General features: G+C 37.5%; 1 protein-coding gene across 42 annotated transcripts in view; it reads left to right on the top strand.

Moving 5' to 3' along the window:
* SORBS2 (sorbin and SH3 domain containing 2) overlaps positions 1-19,175 on the top strand; it is a 79,534-nt gene that overhangs the window by 12,318 nt on the left and 48,041 nt on the right. For 16 of the 42 annotated variants that reach the window (XM_042014807.1, XM_042014804.1, XM_042014819.1 and 13 more), the window contains 5 exons: positions 5,220-5,699; positions 9,380-9,524; positions 11,831-12,006; positions 17,415-17,481; positions 18,302-18,346. In XM_042014807.1, the coding sequence (XP_041870741.1) occupies positions 5,220-5,699; positions 9,380-9,524; positions 11,831-12,006; positions 17,415-17,481; positions 18,302-18,346 (913 nt within the window). Of the gene's footprint in view, positions 1-5,219; positions 5,700-9,379; positions 9,525-11,830; positions 12,007-12,604; positions 12,835-17,414; positions 17,482-18,301; positions 18,347-19,175 lie in introns of those variants that run through there. The other 26 variants (XM_042014831.1, XM_042014843.1, XM_042014820.1 and 23 more) reach the window with 12 other exon arrangements.

Genomic DNA, 19,175 nt, shown 5'->3' with positions numbered 1-19,175 from the left:
CTTGGTTTCAGCATGTGGGAAGCACTATCAGGAATTTGGCAACTGGGTTGCTCTAAATAAAATGATAAAAATTTGGGTCGATCACAGAGATCATTAAGGAATGTAGCCATCTTTTCAAGCTGTATCCCTTTATGGATCTCTTACCTGTAAAATTGAGTTGAAATTTTCTGTACTGTTCAAATTTGAAATAAATTCTGATGAAGGGGTGTATTTGGCATCACAATTGAGTCGTGGAACCAGTGGGTTTTGTAGCTCTTTGCTAAAATACATATCTAAAACTAGAGTACAAATCAGCATGTGAGGTGGTGTAAAATTCTGCATCAGGTGAGGTCCCAAAATGAAGATGCCATGAGCTAAAATTAGAAATAAAGGCTGCAGCTATATGTTTAAAAAGATTTATTTTCTGACTCAGATCTCAGTTTAAAACCTTGAAACTATTCTAGCTAATGCCAAATATTAGTGCTATATGTCATAGTATTTGCAAAGTTCATGATTTTTCTCACATAGAAAATTAATTTTCAGTATACTATGCAGGATAGTACTTTCATTTAAAAAATTGTTTTAGATCTGCAAGCACTACAGGACTTTGTATATGAGTTAAAATACTTTTGTACATACAGCTTATAGGTTGTGTGTCAAGCTAAGTCCTCAAAGGACGCTCTCAGACTGTAAATTAGGCCTGCCAGCAATGTTCAAAGCTGCCACAGAAACTCTCAAAAAAACAAATACGTTTGGAAAGGTGCAACTCTCCTTCTGCATCTGGGTTTATGTATGTGAAGGAGAATGAGGTAAGATAGGTAATCAACACTCCTTGAGAGGTGGTAAATGAGAAATACTGTCCACGTGGGGGTATCTGTGTCTAGCCAACATGTACAACTATATTATGTCACAAAGTATGGAAATCTACAGCCCAGAGAGAGCTTATGTGGTCCCAGTTAATGTATCTTGCTATGTTTGTGCTCCTATTTGCACTTAATTTCATTGCTTATCTGTTGAAACTTTAGGAGCAAGCAGAAGTGTGCTGTGGCTCACCGAGTGACATTTTGTAAGCACTCCTACTCAGAGAAAGGTTAAACTCCTTGAAAGTATATATGGAAATAGAAGCATTCAAGTTACTCAATACTAGGGTTTTTTACATTATTACAGTCTCTTTGTACCATACTGCAGATGCAGGAGAAATAACTGCATCTATTTCAACAGAGAAATTAGTATTTGTTAGTATGAAACCAATGGAGGTAAATTTTCTTGTCCAAATTTCTTATTAGAAGTTATGAACCAATGAAGAATTCTGAACTGCATCTTCAGAAATAATCACCTGATACTATTATTTTGTTCGTGGGTTCCTAAGTGTCCTATTGTTCTAGATACCACTCTCTAAAACTGAGATTGCAAAGCATTTGTTCTCTTATTTGAATTCCTCAGATGAGTTGAACACGTGGTTTAGTCCTGATGTCCTGGAGGAGTGAAACATCTATAACAGATGTTTATGAAGGTGTTTCTTTTGACAGCCTTATAGCTGTTGAAAAGCGCATCAAGGAAAATAAACCTGGAATTTAAAAAAAAAATTCTAAATCAATCCATCTAGTACATTTCCAGGTTTTAGGTATTGACAATATACGGTGTGATATAGAAGAAAGCGAAAACCAGTTTCAGCATTCTGGAGACAGATGTGAAGCAGAGAAAATTGAGCATGTATTTTTCATTTTAAGTTCTGCATCACTAGTATTGTTTTAGACAAGGGCTGAACTCCACCTCCTGATACTGTGTCTAGAATAAGAGAGCTAGGTAGAAAAATGGGCATTGGAATATAATTTGCAGTATTAGTTTGAAGATTTTGAAATCAGCTTTTAACAATTAAAAATAGAGGTATTTTTACCCATTTATGCAAATGTATGGGTGTAATTTGATTGTTGACTACTAAACTCTGCTATGTATTAACACAATGAGTTTATTCACTTATCTCTGATTCTCCTTATCTGTGTCTTGACTGTTGAAGCAAGGCCAGTACTCTGGTGTCATTAGTAACCTCACACCACTCCCCACACATCTTGCATAAAAACAATATGACTGATTTTGAAACCCGTGCTGGGGTCACCTGTCTGCTTTATGTGAATTGGAAAGCATCTGTGTTCTTCAGGCCTGACATTCTACTGTTTGATGGAAGAGAAGCATTTCAACAGACCAGCAGAAAGCTGCTCTTCAGACCTTCAATTCACATCAAGACTGATGACGTTTATCTCTCTGTCTCTCAAGTGTTGCTCCACAGCCCAAGATAGCCACATAGTCTAGCTAGTTTTTCATCAATCTAATTGATTAAGTACTTGTTTGGCATTTAATCCGCCTGACTTCTGCTAGCATTTCTTGGGCTATACCAATAACAAACCTAATCTGAAGCATGCTAAATGGAACCAGTATTGAAAGTTTTCTGGAATGCATTCAGCCTTGTCTTTCTCATATTTCTCACTGTGAAAAATATAAGAAAATATGATTCATATATGAGATTTCATGCACAGTGAAAAATATGGGTAAGTAGTAGCCAGTTGTATGTGTTTGAGATTACCAACATTCTTTTTTTTTAAAGCAGTGTAAATCAGTTTTCAAAAACAATGCTGTTTTAAATCCCAATTTCAGACACTCTTTCCCAGAGAGATACATACAAAAGAATTCTAGAGCCAGGCAAAATAAAAGTTCTGCTCTGCAAAGCCAAGAAGCTTCATGTTGGGAATCAGTACCTAGAATTGCTGCATTCCTTCCTCCTGCCTTGTAAGAGTGAAAACTTTATATTCTTTCTAAGAATTTGGCTTGATGAAATCAGCTGTTATTTGCCAAACACAATGAATTAAATTCTTTAAAATCTCCATTTCATTAGCTCTCTGGATGCACCCTGAATATCTGTTCTTGTGTTGTCCATCCCTTCTTTTCTCAAGCATGCAAGAAATCTTCTCAGTTCAAAGCCAGAAGATTTACTAGATTTCTCAACTCTCCAAAATTTCCTGTTATTTTAACAATATAGAGACTAATTTACACATTTTGACTCAATCATATGTAACTTTTCTTCTGGGGATGCTGAGAGGATATCTGGTCTCAAGAACTTCAGAGCTTCTTTTTGGCTCTGCCTCGTAATTACAGTATGATCTCCTGGTTCCTGTCTTTTGTTGGAGATCTTGACATGAGGATCTGATGACACAGATGATGAGAATCATCATGAATGATGATTCTGTCTTCCCTTTATGTATCTGTGAGGGGAAATTACAGTTTCTTATGTGTGTATGTGAATGCACACATCTTAAATCCCTGATGTGTTATGCTGTATAATCATCTTAATTTCTCATGAAATTATTTTTGATAGTATTTCATTGTTCTTTTGAAGTTTCCACTGGCAAATTAGTTCTGTCTGTAAATACTATGTCCTTTTACAGTCATACACTCAATACGTATTGATTATTTTGATCAAGAGGTAATCTGTTCAGATTTCCTCTATGAAAAGATTAAATTGAGGGGCAGGGGATGTTCAGTAGTAGATTTGAAACATTGCTGTGAATAAGATTTGGATTTTAAGCTGTTTGACTAAGTTCCTTCATTGTTTTAGCTGCAGATTTTAACAACAGCTTTTGTCTATTTTTGTGTACCCTAGAGATCCAGTGATGCCAAAAATTTCTTTTGAATCAATTAGTAATAGGTATCTGTTCACATACTTAAGATTCTTTTCTGTAATGCTTATTCATAGGGATGGTCTCATTGACTTCAGTAAGGTTATTTGTGTAAATTCTAGTTGATCTCAACAAGAATTATGCAACTGGAACCCCAGTGACCTCTTATAAGTAGCATAATCTGGGTTGTGTTCCAAGTCTTCCATAAGGGCTTTAGAAGATATTTTCAGATTTTGGATTAAAATGCCATTTTGGCATTTTAATCTGATGGCTTGAAACATTTTTTGAATGATTAAAGACATCTGCCTAGTCTAAGCATAGGGAATAACCATATTATTAATAACAATGTGATATGTATGACTGAATGTTGCTTTTTAAAGTAGTATTTACTACATATAGTATCTTACTGTCCTCCATTTCATGTAAATTTAAAATCCCAAAAACGCTTTCCCAGAAGCTATTCCAGATTTCCTCAGCCCTATCAACAGTGAAACCATTAGTGCTGAAGTAGGCAGTATTTTGAATACTTAAGAATTGATTGAAAGCTTGTGGTTAATAGGCAGTATAGAAGGATTTGTGCAGCTGTTTAACAAATATTAGATGCCAACATGCTTTAGTTCAAAAAGAAGTTGCAGAGGCAAAAAGCCAGTTGCAGGACTAGTTTAAACTGAGTGCCCTGTGGCTGATTTGAAATAACAGAACATAAAGCTCATACATTGTGTGGCAGTTTTCAGAAGCACTCTCATGAGACTGTTCCCTTCTACTTTTAAGGAACTGTGCTGAATCCAAACAACTAACATGTTTTGTTTTCAGTGTGTCCTGTTCTTGTGCTCCCAGTCTTCGTTCTCCAGATTTATACCAGTTACTCTAACAATCCTTATGTCTTCTAATGTTGAAAAAGACTTCTATGCATACACCTTATAGAGTAGGTTGACAGGGTGCTTCCAGGGTGCTTGGAAATTCTAAGATCGTCCAAATATTTTTATTAGAGAGGCAGTGGAGAAGATGTATTCAGTCACAAGAGGCAAAAAATTCCACTGCCGATTACTTGCAGATCATATGAACATTCATTAATAGTGTTTCTGTATAGCTGGCAGTCCTGCCCATCTTTATATTACAGTTAATTTCAAAACCATACCTGTCCTTGACCAAAAAAAAGTGTAACATTTACAGAGATCAGACTTGCAGATAGATTTTTTTCCTTTGAAAACTGAATGGACATGACATTCTCTAGCCTCATATTTTTGTGAGGTATAAAATAGTGTGAACCCTCTCAATGCACAATGGAGATCATTAATATATGCAGTACATTATGAATATTCATCCTCAGCACACTATGGTTTCTGGCATTGCTTCCACTAGTATTTTATGCATTCATTTCTTTCATGTTGTCCTAACAAAGTGTGGTTGATTTATTTCCTAATCTTAGTGAATGTGAACTTCCTTGGTTGGCTGAAAAACTTACACTTTTGTAATTCCCCTACACCCAGCAAGAGGCGAAGGGAAAAGTTCTTTATTCATTAAGTAATCTGTTTCTTTTCTTATTTTTTTTTTCCCCTCAAATCTCAGCTTGGAAACCAGAAAGTAACTGCCCCTGTGATGGAGGTAAATGCTTCACAGACACACAGACAAACAGCAACAGAAGCTTCTCCACTGCCTCTTCCTTCTCCTGTGGTACCAGTTAACAGAGCCTCTTTCTCACCAGACAGTGGCACCCATCTAGTACCATATTTTTTGCCAACGCTTGATGATTTTTTGCCTTCACGCTTTTATAAGACCCCAGCCCTCTCACAGTTTTCATATAAGTGCCCATACCTAGCTCCTGACAGTATTATCCACAGGAACGACACAGCCTCTGTGAGCACAGACTCTGCCATGAGTGAGTGCTCCTCCCGCACAGTGAGTGAGTCCTCCACAGCCATTCTAGATGAGCTGCAGACTTGTAGCTATGATACTACTGACTGCTCTGAAACACCTTCCCCAACCTTGAGCCAGATGTCTGCTGTGTCAGATGGCACCACCTTAACCAACACTGCTGCCACTTCTCATGTAATTATGCTTCCTTTTTTCCTCCTCCATTTTGTTTGAACAGGTTGTCAAAAGGGAACAGAATTCGACCTTGTCTGTTATCCCATTACACAGACAAGTATTTTGATAGTAATTTTCCATGGTCACCATCTCACAGTGTTTTGCAACAGTTGTTTAAAAAAAAAATCATTGACATAGCAGATTTGGGAGTAGGAAATGATTGTTGCACGGTTCTGTGGTCAGCTAAGGTGTATCAAACACTTTGCTTAAAAGAAAATAAATTCAAGAAATACCTGTTCTGAACGCATTAAAAGTAAGCATTCCATGGAGTTTGAAGAGATTGGTTTAAAATATTGTTAACAATTTACAGGTTTGTGAAGTTTGTAGGCTCTGGACTTACCACCATTTTTGATTCACACTGAGATGCAGATTTCAATAATGTGATTTGTAAATTCATAGTAAATGTTGGGAGTATTTAATGCGGTTTTTCCCCAGCCATGACGACTGACTGCACAAAACTGGTTTTCTCTCCTCTAATTAACCTTTTCCTCTCCTAAGCACAGTTTCTTATAGGACTGAACTGCATAAGTAACCTTGTATACCCAAGTGTCCTGTTACTTTTCTCTTGGTTAAGTCAAGAGAAAAACCAGTATGCAGTTAGGCACTTCATACATACATTCACTTTTCTGTACCTTAGTATACTCATATATGGGGAGAAATAAGGTATGGAATCTGGGTCAAACCCAGATCACTTCTGATTTCTTTTGAGATTATCCACATGATTAAAATGAGTCAGAACAAAGCCTTCATTTAAATTGAGCAATTCATTGCTGAATTGCAAAACAGAGGGATGTTCTGAATCCAAAGTTTTATTGGGTCACAGCAGTCTTCAAACTTTGTACAAATACTTTAGCATACTGTAATTTTCAAGCCTGAACATATTCCCTATAAAATAATTTTCCTGCGTTCTTCTTGCTTACGTAGTTTGAAATTGTAGAATCTAATGGAAGCTTGGAAATGGAAGTACACATTAGATTTTTTCCTTTTCTGGAGTTCCATGACTGTCACAAACTACAATCAATTCTGAGTGTTTAAGCTTAATTCAGTGTCTTGAGGTCAGGCATGTGTTGTGCAGCATTCTTGTAGAGAACTGCTCAGACATCCATAGTGGGACCTCTCTCCCTGTCTCAGCAGAGAGGAAGTTAGAAAGCAGCTCCAGTCCCAGATGGATGTCTTCTTCTGTTCTGATTCAGAAATCCAGAGAGCTTCTCTTTCTGATGCTCAGGAAAATGACAGGAATTTTAAACCTGATACCTAGGAGGAATTTTTACAAGATATTGATTGTCTTGCTCTAGAAGTAGGTGGCTCTGCTTGCAGTGGAAGACAGGTTAAGTATACTGGAGAAAAAAATATTAATAGAGGTTCCTAGGGAAAGGAATACCGTGAAAAATGATTATTTTCCCAGTAAATTGGAAAATAGGTGCATTTTGGTTGAATAGTGGTCTTTTTCCATATTGTCTTCTTCCCCCACAGATTACCTAGGAAAGCAAAATGTCTAATTCATGAATAGGTATCTTAAATTATTTCACTTCCTTGTAAAATCTGGGAATAAACTGTCACCTGGACCTAAAGTTCCTAAAATTCTCAGATTGAAATAACAGTAACTACCAAATGATTCCAAGGGAGGGAAAGACCTTTGAAACCGTAAAACTGTCTTTTATAGCTAGCCCTATAAACCATGCAAGATGCATCAGATAAACAAATTAAATAGCCACCTTCACAAAGAGAAAATCATTAGAAACTAAGAAATTATAGCTGAGCTGAGATCCTCTCTAAGACTTTTAGAAGCAAACCCAAAAATGTCATGTATGAGCATGCCACATACACATTTATGACTGATGTCCTTCAATTACTTGTGTGGGTCCTGTTTTCATGATATTGTGTACTACTTAGTGTAAGTACCTTGCTGTCTAACTGAGCTATTTGGTAACATCCTTCTAAGGAATATCTAAATTTTTTATTGCAGAATTTCATAAGAGTATCTTTCCAGTCTGCAAAGAACTCACACCAGTTCTGCTCAGAGAAACAAAGGCCATAGTAAATGAGTAAGAAGGTGTAAGGCTCTGCACGTAGTTGCACCTTGCCTTCCCTAGAAACAAGCTTTCCCACGAAGACAATATGTAGGCAAAGAGAATGGGTGAATGCCTGAAGTAGAGGAGAGATGGCTGGCCTCATCTTAAAACCTTATCTGAAAACATGCCTTCATACTTCTTGAAATGCTGTTTTTGAGTTACGTAGCTTTTCTATTCTTACATCTCCCAAGCTGGTTTTTTTGGTTTTTTGGAGGAGAGGATCATGTAAGAAAAGCCAACTTAGTTTTGATTCTAGAATTTACTGAGAGGAGACATTTAAACACAAAACTTTCAATGGAGACATCACCACAAGAGAAGCTTTTCAGCTCACGCATGAAAACAGGCATCCTTAAAGTAAGAAACCCCTAAATGCATCTAGGAGTTCACACGATGTCTGCATAAGACCCAGAAATTTTTTTTCTCTCAGCTATAGGAGGCCAAGGTGTTAAAAATTTCAAATCAATTCAGTAATCTCTGAAATAAAAATGTATACAGAAGGTCATGAATCATTTGATTTTTATTTGTAAAAATAATATGCATTTTAATATGTTTTTATTTATGCTTTTCTGCTTCAGGTAGTCTCTTGTTTACATCTGCAGCATGTTTTAGTTCATTTGTTATATACAACTGAGCAAAGTTTGTAGTTCTTCCAATTCAGATTTAAAGAACAGTTCTGCATTAAAGGAGATGTTGCAGAGAGCTTCCCTTGCTTTTCTGCTGAAATATTCACTACCCTCTTATTTCATTCAGTGCTTTGTCAGTATCTCAGTTTTGATTCTTTCAATACTCCCCATAAAAGTGATACAACCCCAATGCAGGGATTCTAAACCTGGGGGCAGGTAGTTTACTCTTGTGAAGTACCTCTAGTGACTGAAGCCTAAATGGCTTTAGGTGCTTAATGCTTTATTGCCAGTTTGCATAGCTCTCCCATTTTTGATTTTGTTCTGTCATTTTGTCGTTGTGGGTTGTTGGGTTTTTTAATTGGTGCTGTTTGTTTTTATTGTGATAGATTACATATCAGCATCCCATGGTCACTCCAGCTGGCTTCCATTTTTTAAAGAAATTTTCGCTCACTCTTTTCAGCTAGTCCTAATGAGACTTTTCCCTTCAGTCTGCACAGAAGTTCCCATTAATATCAGTAGTGCTTGAGCATAGGCACTAAGGGAATATGTCTCTTGGTGTGAGGGATCTGTGGCAGACAGCCTTCGTCACACAATGTTAGGAGCATTTACTGCCGTCTTCATTTTATATTGCTGTCAGACATCTGCAAACCTTGTTTGTGCCATCTTCATTGCCTTGACCGTGATCTTTCCATCACCTTCCCATGACAGCCTGCATCACAGACAGCACACACAAGGAGAGAAGAGGGGAGGTACAAGGTATCTAAGGAACACATTCTGCACCCTTTGTGATAAGTTTTGTGTTTCAGTGAATGCAGCTGCCTTATGGCTGTGTACCTGACAACTGGTTATTGTTGCGTGGATGACAGTCTTGCATCACTCTTTCTTTGGGATAGCAGTCGGAGGGCTTTGTGTGTAGTTTAATGGGATATTGTTTTGTCTCTCTCAGGCTCAGATCACAGTGAATGGGAATTCTGGCACTGCTGCCAGCCCAGTGAGTCACTTTCAAAGGCCTTTTTCCCCTTCTTCAGCTTACCCTCCACCAGCTTCACTCAATTCCAACATCGTTATCATGCAGCATGGCAGGATGATGGGTAAGCCTCACACAGAATGTTTGCTTTATGCATTACACAGCATATTCTGATTCATGTGGCAAAGACTGCAAACAATTGCAAAGTGCTTCATGTCCATAATGAAGGTATTGTCTATTCACCTTCCTTGGGAAGTAAGTGCAAAAAAACAACAGCATTTATTGTTAGGTACAGTAGTGATCCTGAACAGGAGTTGCTATTAAGTTTTATTACCTAGGTGTGTGGGCTAACCTCTTGCCAATTTTCTACTGCCTTTACCAAAGAAGGGATGTCTATCAAAATAGCTCAACCTGTCCAGCCCCTTCAGATTTAGCCTTAAGAAACCAAGGGCCAACTTTGCACATTGCTCCTCCCCACAACTTCCGTATTTCCTCAGCAGAAATACTGTCAGCAAAGGGAGGGGCTCTGGGCTTTTAAAAACCTAAAGCCACATCAATCTAAAATTTGTCCATGTTACTTTTTAGGACATTTTTAATTTAAAAATTAAATACAAACCAAATATTATCAGCCTTAGGCTCTTTGCCAGTATAATCCTGTTTCGCCAAGAGAATGATTTCCTTGCTGCTTTTTCTACTAGTGTTTTGCATATTCAGATAAGATTATACATGCAAAACAACTTGAATGTGGTCCCAGAGTTTACATTTTTGTTGTGCTTGCAGGGAAATTAGGTGACAGTTCTCGCTCTGAGAATTACATCTTAGAAAAATGCTGCTGTCATCATAGTGATAAGTACAAAAACTATATGCATGGGTTTCTCCACATCCCAGAATTCTAGGTTTTTTGATTGCTTCCAGGTTGCTGATCTAAAAACCTATCAGTACTGGTTTGGATATACCTAAAATACGTATTTTCCCATGACTTTCACTCTTGTATGATCCTGAAGTTCTGTCTTCCACAGTAACAGCCTAATTTAATTCTCTTTGCTCATACAAAAATCCCTCTCATGGTCTTAGTTTGAGGCCTGTGAGGAATGAAGGATCAAATCCAAAATGTTTTCTAAATTTAACATCATGCATTTTAGGAAAAAGTTCCAAATATTCAGACGTTTACCACACCGAGTTGCCCGTCACCATATATGTGTAGCACTGAATTATTTACAGGATTTCAGACTTGAGTAAACAGCCATACCAAAGCCAGCACTGCAGTGGGAGTGAGCAGAAATATTCAAATTAAAATTAGAGCTTTCAGTCACCAGAGCTCCTTTTTCAGACTCGTATTACAGTTCATCTGTTTTTCTTCAGAATAATCAGTGGATATTAATGCTACATGAAATTGTAACTGTCACCATTAGTGTTAGAACATGTATTTTCACTCCCTGCATTCATTTATCCTGCAGTGGAAATGTCTCACTGTACCTGCACTTGCAAAATAGAGGCTGCTTTGTCATAGCAGCCCACTAATTTACTGAAACCTGCTGCCTGAAGGAGTAGGGCTCTTTTTCCTGTATACAGGAAAGTGTGCGTTGTCTGCAGAAGTACAAATTTTCGTGTCACATCCCAGCACTGAGGTGTTCTTTGTTAAGTAAAGTACTCTGCATTTTAGAAGGAAATGGTAATAGTGATGTATTAATTTCATTAGTTACAAAGATTTGAGGGGGAAGGGTAGAAATACTGCAAGTCACTACAAAACAGCAGCAGCCTGCACAGCTCACCTGAATTACTGTAGGTGGATCATCAGATTGCTCTGCAGGTGCCGGGTTACCGAAGACCATTTTTATGGATTATATGTAGAGTCACATAAACATATCAACACACATTAAGGGAAGAACATTTTATGTCAGAATTTGTTTCTTAAAAATGTTAATGCATCAAAACTTCATGTTTCTAAGCGCGTATCACATAAGTTTTTGTGCAAGGCTGTTTGCTGTGCTTACAGAAAAGCAATTTTCTATAGTTTGCTAGACTTTAGGGGTGGAAGTTTTGAAATTATGTCACTAGTTTCCAAGGAATGGGTAGAAAAGGTGCAAGAGTTTGATTTATAGGAGAAAGGCTGCTGCACCTTTCTCAATAGATTTTGCTGTGTTTGTGGGTTTTTTTCTCTTTTTTGTGAGCAAGGCATTGTGAAAAAGTACTTCTACTCTAATTCTGAGTTTAATAGCTTGTCTAGTCCTTAAATAAGTTTATAATTCTGTTAATATAACATTAAGTAGGGCAAAGCCCTAGTTACGGTGATACTTCTTAAAATAATGTATATGTGTGGGATTAAGATTGTCAGTCTTTGTACAGCATACTAAAATGGGGAAGTGTGTTTTAACTGCCAGGTATGATTATTGTGTCATTACACAATATTCTGTCATGTTATCTTTACAGAGTCCACAGAGACATACTCACAGCATGTTCAGAATGTTGGCAGCACCACCACCACCAGTACAATACCAATCTGTAGATCCTCAGAAGAAGAAAAAAAAATTACAGTAATTAAAGCTCCACATTATGCAGGGATTGGCCCGGTAGATGAATCTGGAATCCCTACAGCAATTAGAACGGTAGGAAATTCTGGGAAATCTGTGTATGAACTCATACAATGAACTGATTGTTGGTAATGGGTTTTTCACATTCTTCTACTCTTATATAATTTGGAATACAGCGTGCGTAATCAGCGGCCTTGTGAATATAATATTGTGTGTTGACGAAAAGAAGAATGCTGATGGGAGCATAATTGGGCAACCTCATGTTTCTAGTTTTAATTAGAAGTAGCCAAAATTTTGTATCTTTCTTGTGTCTCTTGTAGTTTTTGCCTTTTGGAGGTGCACGGTAATTGCATTTGGTTTATTTCTAAAATAAAGTTTATGCATACTATGTATGTGTGTGTGTGTGTGTGTGCACAAATATTCGTATATATGTATGTGTGTGTGTATATGTAAAAACCTTATGCTTCTGCATTTCTTGGGGCAGTGTTCTCATGTCATCAGGGTAGCGTGGAAATGCATAGTTTTGTTCTGGTGGCAGTCTAAGGGAGTAGCATTTTCGTGGCAGTGCAGTAAATAATCATTGTGCCCTTGAGTGACACGTAAACGAATAGCTGGGGAGCCCTTTCATTGTGACCAGCCCAGTTTTGATCATCTGCCGCTGGTCACTGCTTGAGTGGTCCCAGGATGTCAAACTGAAGAGTTTTGTTTTCACTATGCTGAAGCATTCTTTCCACTCTGCTGTCAGGGCAGCCTCTTCTGGCTGCTCCAGAGAGCACAGAGGCAGTTGCACTAGGTCTGTAAAGGCAGCACTTACTGGCCTTCCCAGCAAGAGAAGAACTGCTGTGCTGGACGGAGAAAGTGAGAAGAGTGGGAGCCAGGATGAAAGCGTCAGAGCCCTTGCAGGTGAAGTCTTAGTGAGGTGCAGGGATGTAGCAGCTGTTGGATGTATCCTGTCTGCCAATATTGACATATGGGGCTGTATTTTATTGCCAAGAACTGCTTCAAGGGACTGAAAAATTAGGGGAATTGATGAAATCAGGAATTGATGGAGAAAATCAGTAGGTAAAAATCAGGTTAAGTGGTAAGATAGGGACAATTTTTATAAGAATGGGGGAGAAACTCTGGCATTTCTTGCTTTATTTTTGACATAAATAGTAATACGATCCGAATCTCTTAAAAATGAAGACATTTCTTTGCAACAATGCTCTAGGTTCCTGTCCTCTTTTTAAGGAAATAGTCCCTTTGCTTTATATTGGATACAGTAATTGGTTTTGTGCCTTTTTAGTAGCAGATTGTTCTAATAAGGTGCGTATCAGTTATATAAGATTATAACAGAAATCCCCCTTAAGTGTGCCTAATGAAGCTGGCAATCTGCCAAACTATATTTAACTTTTGGATTGTATGATCTGAGTCTCTGAGATTTTCTCCTAAAAATGTAATTCTGTTTGAATTAGGACGTTTTGCTGCTGGTTTTCTTCTGGGTTTTTTTATGTTTCAATTTCAAGAAACCTTATAGCCTGTAATCTTAGTCTTCTAGAAATTATTCTCACAATGAGTTATAAATTAAAATTTTATGCTAGTGTGTGTATGTGTAAGAGTGTGTCTGATGTGGTACTCTGCATCCTTATTCTGCTGCCTTAAGACACAGCTGATAGTAAAATTGTTTTCAAGATACTCATTTGAGATTACTTGAAGCGTGCATGAGTGTATTTCAGCCCTGTGTACCCCAGCTGTGCAAGAATAAAGTTGGTATAATTGTCAGCAAAAGACTCAAATATGCTGCACCTTGCAAAAGTGCTAAAATTGCATTTTCCATTAATAGTAGAAGGTAGGGTATGTCACCTGCCCTTACTCCAAGGTCAGTGAGCAATCCAAATAGGAATCTTCTCCCAGAAAGTTCAGCCTCAGTCCATCTGAAAAGAGAATTTTTCAAATTAGTTCAATTTATCATTGCATGTAAAGTTTAGAAGTTTCTTATTCTTCCATCTTTGCAAAAATGGCAACAGTCTATCAAAAAAGCAGTACATGAAGATTCATGGATGATAGGTAACATACACATTGTGTTCCAAAATGCTGTGCTGCTCAAAGTCAAGCTTGTCAGTAAGCAATCAGGAATATCTGTGTTCCAGACCTTGAGTGCTTTTCAGGAGTAGAGAGATTTTGGAAGATGTGATTCTCTCCTCCAAGTCTGTCTTTACTCTCAGAACATGGTTTGTCACAGCTGTTTAGGCAAGGAAAACAGAATTATGTTCTCTTCTTTCTATTCCTGCTAACCTATTCTGTCCCAGGCTTCTGAGAAGGGAAGGACTCCTATAAAGCTTTTTCAGCTTGTTCCTGTTATGCCACTTTAGCTCCTTCCATCCCATTTCAGCATGTTCCTGTTATGCCACTTTAGCTCCTTCTAGCTCTGGGAAATGCAAGTCTGAAAATTCAGATCGTTGTTAGGTTCTGCCTTTGTGCCAAGCCCTGCCCCAAAGATGGTAAAATTCCAAGACACTAGAAGTGAAGTCTCTGAAAAAGAGAGGGTAAAATGCTGTTCACTCAGAAAAGCATTCGATCAAATATAGCACCATTTACCACTGATGGGCACCTGGGAAAGGAAAAAACAGATTCATGGAAAGCAGTCATGTAAGACTGTACTGTTTTAGTCTATCCAAAATGATTGCTTTATATCTAACTATCAAAATTAATCTGTAGACTGAAAAGGCCTCTACTTAGTAAGAATGAAAAAAAAGTCAAGTCCCACTCGGTTTCTTTTTCATACTTAGTGATGTAATATTTCAGCTTGAAAAAAAAATAAGCAAACCCCTCCCTCCCAAAAAAAGCCCATGGGAAGTCTCAGAATATTCTGAGTTGGAAGGGACCCACAAGGATCATCAAGTCCAGCTCTTAAGTGAAAGCTGATCCGGGGATCCAAGCATTATTAGCACCCTGCTCCCACCAACTGAGCTAATCTCAGGGTCATAGAGGCCTCCTTTAATTGCATACTTCCTGATGGATGATTACAATGCTGCAGTGATTATGGACTCCTCCTAGGAAGCAATTGCAGTTACTTCTTATGTCCTCTACGTGCTATTTGGCTTATTTTTTTATCCACATATTATGACACTATGTTCCAACATTTAATTGCATCAGCTATAATATATGCAAAGCAGGATGGCATCTGAATGGCTTGGTGCATTATAATATATTAAATGTATAGTATTGAATACTGTCAATTCCTCAAACTATATTGGTGTGTGGGATTAGTGAATATAAGTTGAGAAAATGTATTTCAAAATTAATGTATTCTACTTCTTAGCTAATCCTATCTGGTTTATAACTTAAAGCCAACTTACTGGCTGAGGCTTGAAACGCCTAGGAGTGGTTTGAGGGGGAGATGATGAGAGAAACAAACATTTGAATGTCCGGAAAGATATTGGGAAAGCATCTTCGCTAATCATGTGGGAGCTTCTTCATGCCTGATCTCTATGTGGGAGCCTCCTTTGACTTTGTGGAGGACCTGGCGATGCTTGACGAACAGTAGGAACATAGCAGTAGTATTTATGCATTATTTGCAATTCGTTCAGCTACCACTGGTTGGAAGACTCTTCTTGGCTCAATACAATCAGAAAGGCAGTCTCAGTATCATGGGACTGGTGCAGGTTTCTGTTGCTGTGGCAAATGAGAAGCAGGGAGGGTATGCCCATCAGCATGAATTCCTTCAGACCTCCTGGCCTAGTAAACTTTTGAGTATATACTATCCTGAGCACCAAACAGCATACTTGTTTCAAGTCCAGCTAAATTATTCTAACCAAAGTTCCGATAGTATAGATATTTAATACCTTCAGGAAACAATATTAAAATTACCCCAATCTGCTTCTGAATAACTTGTTCTTGGCAGAACTCAGCAGTATTGGTAGATGGGGGAAGGGACCTGTCTTGACAAAACTGGATCTCCTTTATCTCTATCTTGCTAGCAGGTCTAGGTAAAAAGCATAACTCTCTGCTTGAATTTTTTTCTTACCCGGGAAATCCCCGAGTTCTTCAACTGAATGTCAGCTCTTCTTTTAAGCATTGTTCTAATATTATTTAGTAGCAATTTTATGAGAATTCAATTATGAGTCCTCAAAATACAGGAGCATTTCTGTCTAGTCCCTTATAGTAAGAGCTCACCATTGTAAACAAAACATATTCATTATATACAGAAACTGTAACAAGTAATTGTGGCAAAAGTGTGATTTAGTAAAGATGGCAGCGTGTGGTGAACACACTCAAATTGTCCCGTATTCTGTAGGGAAGAATTTGTAGATTTCGCTCTTTGTGGTAAAGAGGAGTAAGGAAAGTGATTGCAAATTTAGTATTAGCTAGTGCAAGATAATGCACTTCAAGAGGGGTCCTTCGAATTTTCCGTGTACCATGAGGTTCGAAGATAATTTTTTTTTTGGTTGCCCAGAGAAGCTGTGGATGCCCCATCCATGGAGGTGTTCAAGGTCATACTGGATGGGCTCCAAGCAACCTGGCCTAGTGAAAGTTGTCCCTGTCCATGGAAGGGATGTTAGAACTTGATGATCTTTCAGGTGCCTTTCAACCCAGGCCATTCTATGATTCCATTATTCTCTGCATTAAAACTTCTGCTTTTCTGACTACTGAGGGACAAGTAAAATTTTAGCATCTAAGAAGAATAGTACTGAAAACATATTTGCCTTTGTCTTACTCTTCTGAAATACTATCATCCTACCTCAAAGAAAATTGCAGCAAAAGAGAAAATGCAGAAGGGTTAAGAGAGAAAAAGAAGCACAAGCAGGTGTTGATATGAGCAGTTTGGGAATCTTGGGATTACTTTGTTTGCAAAAGTAAGGATAAGTATCATTAAATGAGTGATTATTGAAAGATATATTGCATTCACTTTTCTCAGAAGAGAAAAACAAGTTAAAATTAAGTTGTCTGGAAAGGGCTTTTAAAACTGGTAAAAGGAATACTCCTTGTTTACAGTCCCAACATTAACTCTGAAATATAGCGTGGTCTTAGTTCTTTTCTCAGTAGTATTACAAAGTTTCTCTGCATCATTTAGCAATTACATTTTGAAAGTAATTTAAGCCAGGAGGTCAAAAAAAGCTCTTCTTACCTGCTTGTAATCATAACTGCTGAGGTGTTTCTATTTTCCTGTAAAGAGTCTAGCATTCACTGTTATCAGATGTAGGGCACTAAGATGATAAATTCTTGATCTACTTGATCTAGCACTAATTCCTGTGTTCTGAACCATTGTACTCTCACAAGGTCAGAGTCCAAGACTGACTCAATCTTCAGTGTCTTGCAAAATTTGTTACAGGAATTCCTTGATAAAATGCATAAATACATTCAAAATAAATGAAAATTACTAAATTGAATAGGGAATAATGTATAATAGACTTTCTGTCCAGAATCACATTAAATGTCTGATCCAATCTGTACATATGGGTATTTTTATTTTGTTGTTAATTTTTAAAACTGTGTTTTTTTAGACAGTTGACAGGCCAAAGGATTGGTACAAGACAATGTTCAAGCAAATCCATATGGTTCACAAGCCTGGTGAGTATGTTCTTGTCTTTGTCTCCTCATGTCCAGTTTGAGGGATGAGAAATTGTCTACCGTAGATCTCCTGCCATCTGTACTGCCTTTCTTTTGGAGAACTCCAGTGTTAGAACAGCATGGGCTAGTAAACAGGCTGGTTTAAGGATAAATTTCATGCCTGAATTTAGTTGTTATCATAGAATATCTTACTTGGTTTTGCTGAAAAGGAGTTTTGGTGACATTGCTAGCTTTAATGTCCTTACAATTTTCACCAAGGATGTCAGGAAACTGTATAAATGGCAATTATGCTCATTATACCTCTGGAAGGAAGGAGACTATTTATCTGAGGTAGAGCTAACATTCAGTATGGTCACACAGAATGTTAGTGGGAGAGTAAGAAATGTAGGCAGGAGAATGTTGGCTTACAAGATCTATTTTGAACACTAGTCACATAGTAGATATTTAGGGCTGCCTTTTGTGATAGGAACAACAGCTTAACAGTCTGTAGCAGAGGAAAGCTGACAAAAGGAAGAAATTGAGCTTGAGGAAGGGAAAAGAACAGACAAAAAGTAATTTGCAATTTGGTGCCAACTTAGTAAGCATGCAATATGAGCGATAGGACCAGAAGATACCATTTTAACAATAAGGTGGTAAAAACAGTCTATGGTAAGTATAATGGGAAAATAGAGTCTTCCAAAAGCACCTATGAGATGAGGAAAAGAAATACAGTGCTTAATTGCCTACCAATCTTCTGTTTGTATTTGCAAAAACAAAGCTCAGTTTCTGCGATGAACTGGCATGTCTGGCACTACTGTAACATCTGTATTTCTTTTTGTAGATGACGACACAGACTTGTATAATACTGCATATGCATACGGTACTGGTAGGAATTATTCCCTATTCAAAATGATGCTTTTGTTAATGTCAGCAAGTAATGGTGTAGTTAACTCTTCACACTGACTTTTATAATGCTTGTAGAGACACTTTTTATTGTCTTGCTTGATCTCAGTTGTTCATGCCTTTTTCCCACAAATGAAACAAGTTTTAGTTGCATTTTTACTACAGAAATTAATTGCAGCTGTGGACCTCTTACTGCAGAGGGACATTGTAACACTGTAGTTTCTTGATTACATTGCATTTATTTTCACTAGAGATTGTGAGTAACCTTGTGAGTTTCCTTACAGAAATGGAAAGGGAAGTACTGTGTGAAAATTAAAATACTAATTACTGACATGGAAAGACAAAAAGAATATATTGAATACACCTTAAAAATATGCAGCAAGAGTGCATAATAAAACTGATTTTTTTATGAACTTGTCCATTTTTGCTATAGGCATTCATGTTGACGTTATTTAGCTGCAAGAAAAGACATACTCATCTAAGATACATAATCGTGTCTTAAGAAGATTGTAGCCATATGGTAAAATTATTTCCAAAAAAAGCAGACATGAAAGCATTAATTGACTATGTGCATAAAAGCCATAGTGCCTTCTGCAAAAATGCCATTCAAAATATTTCCATTCCAGTTTTTGTTGCATTCGACATGCTCTCAGTAGTGCCTTTTTCTATGCTGTTGAGAGGATTTGTTGTGGGTCAGTGGTTTGACATCTCTTTATACTCTTGTGATCCTCTTCAAGATACACTATTGCCTTATCATCACAAAATAATGAATTATTAAAACAATGAAAAAAGGTGTGTTTCCTGCCTCTTCT

This window comes from Corvus kubaryi, unplaced genomic scaffold, assembly GCF_017639235.1.
Source record: "Corvus kubaryi isolate FWS band 111438036 unplaced genomic scaffold, C.kubaryi_AGA036_p1.0 split3-131, whole genome shotgun sequence".
Lineage (NCBI taxonomy): Eukaryota > Metazoa > Chordata > Aves > Passeriformes > Corvidae > Corvus > Corvus kubaryi.
This window is presented reverse-complemented; position numbering and strand designations above follow the sequence as displayed.